Source organism: Berghia stephanieae, chromosome 2 (assembly GCF_034508935.2).
Source record: "Berghia stephanieae isolate SIO BIC M18660-M18661 chromosome 2, UCSD_Bste_1.3, whole genome shotgun sequence".
Lineage (NCBI taxonomy): Eukaryota > Metazoa > Mollusca > Gastropoda > Nudibranchia > Aeolidiidae > Berghia > Berghia stephanieae.
In genome coordinates, this window is record NC_088361.1 from 121492681 (window position 1) to 121500429 (window position 7749).

General features: G+C 40.2%; 1 protein-coding gene across 1 annotated transcript; it reads left to right on the forward strand.

The window, feature by feature from the left end:
• The first annotated feature begins 519 nt into the window (after positions 1-519).
• Positions 520-4393, forward strand: LOC144966467 (uncharacterized). Its single transcript, XM_078903043.1, has 2 exons — positions 520-3620; positions 3841-4393. The coding sequence occupies exon 1, from the start codon at positions 1203-1205 to the stop codon at positions 2538-2540; it is 1338 nt and encodes a 445-aa protein (XP_078759169.1). The 5' UTR covers positions 520-1202; the 3' UTR covers positions 2541-3620; positions 3841-4393.
• The last annotated feature ends 3356 nt before the right edge of the window (positions 4394-7749 follow it).

Genomic DNA, 7749 nt, shown 5'->3' on the forward strand with positions numbered 1-7749 from the left:
ATACAAATCATTTCTATATCTCATTCAAGTGGCCGAACTAACCGTCTTCTGACCTCCATGTTTGTTTACATTTTCAACACACAACACTTCACTCGTCCTAGTCAAACTCAAGCACGTCATAAATACAATTATAAACCAAAAAAAAATACTTTTTGTACTATATTAATGAAATAGATAATAAAGTTGAATAAAATATACATATCATGGGCATTATGCGATCGTTTGATGTTACTTTGAGAAGATTTCTGAAAAATACTTACTCGTCGTTCTCACTGTCAGATCCCATATTTGGCGAGTACGGCAGGTCGAATTCTTGAGACCATTCAGACTCAATTTCATCATCATCCTCGTCATCACTTACATCCACGTTGAAGAGGATGTCATAAATTTCAGACTCTTTGAGATTTGCCATGGTGCAAAAAGTTTAAATAATATAAATTTGATAAATTGTGAGTTGGAGTTGTAGAAAGATTTCCCGAAACAAAATGGCGGATCGAAGGTAACGGATGGAGTCGTTAGCAACCTAGCTTTCGTATCTCTCGTTATTTCGTAACATTTTTTTACATTTTTAACATAATTGTGATGAATTATTGAATGAAAATCATTATTTTATAATTAAATAATAGTTTCAACACATAATCTGGCGATTTTTTACCGCAAAATGGGATTATGAAAAAGGGGGCGTTGTCACGATCACCGGTGATCGTGGTTTCTATTTGTGGAACGTTTGAGAGTTAAGGAAATGGGTAGATGAACAAATAAAGCAGGAAGAGGCTCGCAAGACGGATGCTCTGAATGAGGCCAAGGCGCGAAGGGAGCACGAGCGAGAACAAAGGGAGCACGAGCGAGAACAAAGGGAGCACGAAAGAGAGCAAAGAGAACACGATCGAGAATCGGCAAAGGAGGAGAGCGCCCGCGAAGAGAAGAAACTGGAGCTGAAAGCCGCTCTTTTGGAAAGAGAGTTGGAGTTGGAAAGACTGAAGGTACAGCATCCAACTCATGCCTCCTCCAGGACTCAGGTGCCGTCGTCGTCGGTCGGGAAGAGCCCGCGACTACCGCCGCTTGATGATAGGAGAGATGATGTCTCAAGTTACATCTCGCGATTTGAGAGGCATGCTTCTGCCAATAACTGGCACAGTTCTGACTGGGCAACCCACCTGGGTGCCCTACTGTCCGGAAAGGCCCTGGAAGTTTATACCCGTATGGACGAGGCCGATGCCAAAGACTTCGGGAAGGTCAGGGACGCTCTGCTCGCGCATTACAATTTGACGGAGGATGGGTTTGCCGCACGCTTCCGTACAAGTAGGCCAGAGCATGGAGAGCGTATGGGCCAATTTAAGATTAGAATTGCTGGGTACCTGGACAGGTGGATTTCTTTGGCGGAAAAAAACAAATCCGACGCTGAAGAGATTATAGATCTGATACTGAAGGAGCAGCTAATCAATTCATGTGGCCGGGATTTACAGGTGTTTCTCAAGGAAAGGAAACCTAGGAACACGGAAGAAGTTGTCAAGTTGGTTGAAAATTATGTGGAGGCGCACGGGGCGATGAACGCCTATTCTAGGCCTCACTCGACCATGCCTAAGACGAGTAAGGAGCCATCATTGACAATTAAGCCGACGGAGGATGAGCGTCAAATGAAGACAGTGGAGACGAGTCCAACGAGGGCTCAGAAGGACAAGCGGGTGACTTGTCATCGATGCTCCAAACCTGGTCATATCGCTCGCGATTGCCGACAGAAGCCACACCAGCTCTCTGCTCTTCGAGCGGAAGTTCCGACTTGTGCATTTTGCAAACGACGGGGTCACACCGAAGAAAAATGCTGGAAGAAACGTGACCGAGTATCCCATACTGCGGCGTCATTGACCACAGAACTGGAGTGCAAAAATCACCACGGTTCCATGGAACTCAAATGTGGGTGCACTGTACCCGTGATCTCTGCAGCTTGTACAGCCGATGACAACCATCAATTCTCGCGTATGCCAGTGGCAACCGGCTTCATTGACGGGAAGCGTGTGACTGTTCTGCGTGACAGCGGTTGTAGCTGCGTGGTGGTACGCAAGGGAATATTGTCACCAGATAAAGTGAGCGACAAGAAGGTACCGGTTTCGCTCCTTGATGGTAGCATTGCAACAGCTTCCGTGGTAGAGGCGGAGTTGAGATGTCCATACTACGATGGGCCGGTTTCGGCAATGCAAATGGACAACACATTATATGATGTGGTTGTCGGGAATATTCCCAATGCAAAATGCCCAGGAATTGCCATAGGGGAAGTGAATGTGGTGGACACGAGGTCCGCTGCTGCGCACAAGAAGGGCAAGAAGCCCTTGACGACGCCGATTGCGTCAAATATCGATATCACTGTCAAGCAGTTAGTGGAGAAACAGACTAACGACCAGACACTGACGAAGTGCAGGCAGATGGCACAGACCGGAGAGGTAAGACAGACTGGCCGATCTAACGAGACTTGGTATGGTTTCGAAGATGGTGTCCTCGTCCGGTATTTTAGGCCAAAGCGGACCAATCATGAAATGTCATGAGACAATTGGTCGTCCCGAAGGACCTTAGACCCAAGGTCATGAAGTTGGGTCATGAAAATATACCTGCTGGGCACATGGCTGCAAAGAAGACTACTGACCGAATTCTCAACGAGTTCTTCTGGCCCAGCGTGTGGACCGATGTCCAGAGATTTTGCCAGTCGTGTGACCGATGTCAGCGATCGGCACCTAGAGGGCGAATACCCAAAGTGCCTTTTGAGACTGTTCCCTTGAGAGATGAACCGTATTGTCTTGGGTGCGCCAAAGCGTAGAGCGTTCTAACATGTAAACAGGAAACTGTTGTCAAGGGAGCAACGTTACTCTGTTGTGGAGCGTGAATGTCTTGCTCTAGTTTGGGCAATACAGAAGTTGAGCACGTATCTGGTCGGGAGACAATTTGTCATTGAGACAGATCACGCGCCTCTTCTTTACTTGAATCGAGCAAAGTCCGAGAATGGCAGACTCATGCGTTGGGCTCTGTTATTGAGTCAGTATCGGTTCACCCTGAGGTCTGTTAATGGAACTGACAACCATGGGCCGGATTTCTTGTCTCGGGTTTGAACATTTCGTTCAAATTATTGTAACAAAAATCGTGTTTTTGTCTTAAGAAGGGGACTGTGTCACGAAATGTTATGAATGTTTACTTAGGTGTATTGTGTACGCTAGACCTAATGTTATTCTTAGTTCGTAATGTCTAACTTAATATCCTGCTGTGATGATCATGTCGTATACGTCCTTTTGTTGTTGAGTTCTGTGTAATAGATATAGGGACTGATCTTGGTATTGCGTAGGACCCACTTAAATTGTTTTAATTTATGGTCGGAAATGTCATAGGTCATGGATTTTCCCGTTGAGTCATTTCCTGGCACACAAAGAGAGACCATTCTCTTAAGTATTTCTTTTCTTTTAAAATTCTGTCTCTTGGTTTTTGTAAAACTTTCATCCTTCCCATTCACCAGTTGGCCGTCTGACGATTCGGACGTATTTTAGTCTCTATGCAAAGTTCAGCCGATGCTGTTTTGCAAGAGTTGTACTTAATTTTATTAAAATCAAATTGTGATTTTAATTGTTACAGGCCTTGTGGTTGGTGGAATTATTCATTTAATTCAATCTTTCTGCTTATATTATGAGTTAATTAATACTAGTGATTTTCTGATTTAGTAGTTTGTGCCAAGCACGTTGGGCAGTGACCACGTGTTGAGAGGTTTATAGTGTTGTGATATGTGTAAAGGTGATCTAGTTTAAGTATTATTGCTTTTGTTTTTCTATGGTTAATTAAATATTGTTTTCTTTCCCATTCTAGTGGGCCTGTTGATTTGGGGCCAAAGCCAAAGAAACTATATATGAATTAACTCTAACCCTGTTGAATTTTGGATGTAAAACCTTTCTTCTTCTGATTTGTGGCCAAAGCCAGAACATTTCTATAGCCCTATCCTTGGCCGATGCCATCGATATTATACCCATATATGAATATTTTTCATATCCGGCCAAAGCCGTGGACCTTTTAGTTTTATTGTTACAAGGCCGACGCCTTAGATTCAAAGAACACTACTTGAGGTTGGACAGTACGAATTGTGACAGTAGAAAGAAAGAACGACAGACTGCATCATCTCGACAAGAGGAAGAAGCCCTGACGGACCTGTGACGGACAGTTCATATTGTGTTCTATGTGTTCTGTAAAGGTAAGGGGCCCCACCTTCTTGTGAAATCTGTTTGTGACTTATGTGACTTATTCATTGTTCCACGTTCATCGTTACTGTCTCGTGAATTGAGTGTTCGTCATTACATGTGCGAATGAGAGAGAGAGTGTGAGAGAGTAATTTGCATTAATAAATTATATGAAATATGAAAATTTACTTATCATTCTTTGATTGTTAGTTTGTTGGGCTGGTCAATTTGTTGGACGTTAGCAACCCTTTAAGGCCATTGACTGGGACGGAGGTTCTGCAGACCACCGACTCACTCTTTGGCATTGTCACTTTGTGACAACCACCACCACTACAGCTACAACCACTACTACTACAACTACCATCACATCATCCCTACCACCACTACTACAACAACCACCACCACATCATCATTCCTACTACCAATACAACTACATAATAATAATAATAATAATAATAATAATAATAATAATAATAATAATAATAATAATAATAATAATAATAATAATAATAATAATACTTTATTGCATCCCAAAAAGGAAATTTTTTGTACAGACGTGTTATAATTTACACATAAGATAAAAATACAATGGAAATAGGATGTATATATATATAAAAAAGGAGCAGCTCTATAACCAGAGCTGCGCTTTATAATATGAATAATTTCAAACACTGTAAAATAGTTAAAACTGTCACTATAAATTGAAAATTGAAAAGATTGCAAAACAAATAAATTAATAAATTAATATTTATATTTTTTTAAAGTAAAAATGAGAAATAATTATATAAAATGATTATTGCTTGTTATAAAGCCTAATACTGGACGGCAGAAAAGATTTTTGGTGTCTCTCTGTTTTCGTTGAAATAGAGAAAGGGCGACCACTTCTTTCTGACATAATAATTGATGGTCTTAGTGGATGATACTGGTCATTTAATATTTTAGTTATTTTATTTATACAAAATTTCTCGTATAAAAGATCTACATCGTCAACATCATTTATATAGCGTTTAATGGATTTTTTAATATTTGAATTTATTTTGTTCCTTTCCACTGCTAAGCAATTGCCTCCCCAAGCTGTTATACAAAATGACAAAACACTTTCGATGACTGCTCTATAAAATAATGTGCAGAGGGTTTTATCTATTCTAAACTGAGAGAGTTTTGATAAAAAATATGTACGTCTGCACATCTTATGCCTAATTATTTTCAAGTGTTCATCCCACTTGAGCCTGTCATCAATCGTTACACCAAGGTATTTGTAGTGAGGAACTCGCTGGACGAATTGGTCCTTTAATTTTAACGGTTCTATCGGTTCCTTCACTCTCCTAAAGTCAATCACTAGCTCCTTTGTCTTGCTTATGTTAAGCTCTAGGTGGTGGGCATCACACCAAGACACAAATCTATCAATTTCTTGCCTATAAGCCACTTCGTTGCCATTTGTTATGAGGCCTTGAAGAGCGGTGTCATCTGCAAACTTTATTAAAGGTACACTCAGGTTTTGACTTCTACAGTCATTCGTGTATATTGTGAATAATACAGGGGACAATACACAACCCTGAGGAGCACCAGTATTTGTAGTTATACAGGAAGATTTGTTTTGTCCTAATTGAACATATTGTGCTCTCTCCGTAAGAAATTCGAGCACCCAAGCAATTATATACTTGTTTAAATTCAGACTAGTCAATTTTTGAACAACCAACTGAGGTTGCATTGTATTGAACGCTGAAGAAAAATCTGCAAAAAGCAATCTGCAATAGCTCCTAGCGTGATCTAGATGCCTGTAGATGTTGTTTGTAAACAGCAAAATGGCATCCTCTACGCCACGTCCTGGTTTGTAAGCAAATTGATGACTATCACTCAATGGCATAAACTGATTCCTAATTTTAACAAGAACAAGTTTTTCTAAAGATTTCATGACTATTGAAGTCAGTGCAACAGGTCTGAGATCGTTCATAGTTTCAAGTTTTTCTTTTTTTGGAACAGGAATAATTTTTGAAGTTTTCCAAATTTCAGGGATCGAAACGCATTGGAGGGACCAGTTAAAAATATGTGTATAAATGGGGAAAGCTGGTGGGCACATTCCTTTAATAGTTTTCCTTTCAATCCATCCGGCCCAGCAGCCTTCCTCTCGTTTAGTTTCGAAAATACGAATCTCGTTTCCTCTTCACTGACCTCAATAGTCATTTCATCTTCCAAAGCCCTGTCTAATTTATGTTTTTCATTTTCAATATCAAATTTGTTTGCTGTGTCGAAACGTGAATAAAATTTATTTAAAGTTTCAATTTCGATATCTTCTGATATAATCGTGGGCTTTGGATTATAGTTCACAGCAGTTTTAAGCCCCCGCCACGTGTCCCGTATATCCCCAGAAGAAAAGCATTTTTCAATTTTATTTTTGTACTTATCTCTACAACTAGATATTACCCTCTTTATCTCTTTTTGTTTTGTTTTCAGATCTTTTTTGTTTCCACTAGTATAGAGAGTTTTCTTTTGGTTCAATAAAAGTTTTAGATCTTTTGTTATCCAAGGCTTGTTGTTAGGATAATATTTTATTTCTTTTTTACAAGACACTAGCTGTTCACAGAATTTTAAATACTCACTCACACAGTCATTCAGCTCATCCACACTATCACATGATTCGATAAAAACATTCCAGTCAGTGCATTCAAAACAACCACGCAAATCTTCACACACACTTCCGTTCCAGATATGTACACTTTTCTTTACTGGTTTTACACGTTTAAAAACAGGGCGGTAGGTGGGGAGTAGCAAGAGCATGCAGTGGTCAGATAAACCTAATGGGGCACGGGGTAAACATTTATAACTATTTTTAATATTACACAGGAATAAATCTAATGTTTTTTTGTCCCTTGTCTCGCAGTCCACGTATTGATGAAGTCCGGGAGAGTAAAATCGGTACATTGGTTAAAATCGCCAGTGACCATCAATACGGCATCGGGTGACTTAATTTGAATGTCCTGTATTTCTTTCCTCAAAATATTTTTCGCTGTGGTGTTGTCTGATGATGGTGGAATGTAGACCTCCACCACCACATCATCCCAACTATCACTACTACAACCACCCCACATCATCCCTACCACAACTATTAAAACCACCACCACACCATCATTCCCAACCCTTCTACAGCTACAACCACCATATCATCATCCTTATCACGACCCTACTACAACCACTATCACATCATCATCCCTACCGCCATCTTTTCTTACTACTACTACAATATGTTGTAATTACACTTTCAACTTTTGAAATTCCTCCAAGTGGTGTCAGAAATTATTGCGAGACACCTTTTTGATTGCATCTCAGTAAATTATTAATGAAATTCAAATTTATACGTTATCGTCGCATAGATAGGTCTTGAACTCCATTTTTGTGACCCGTCATTCTCACCCCTGAACCATCATGACATCATCACCATCTCTACCACAACTACAACCACTACGACAGCAACTATCACATCATCATCAGTAACACCATCTCCACAACCACATCATCACTGCCTTCATTGTAATCAGTACCATCT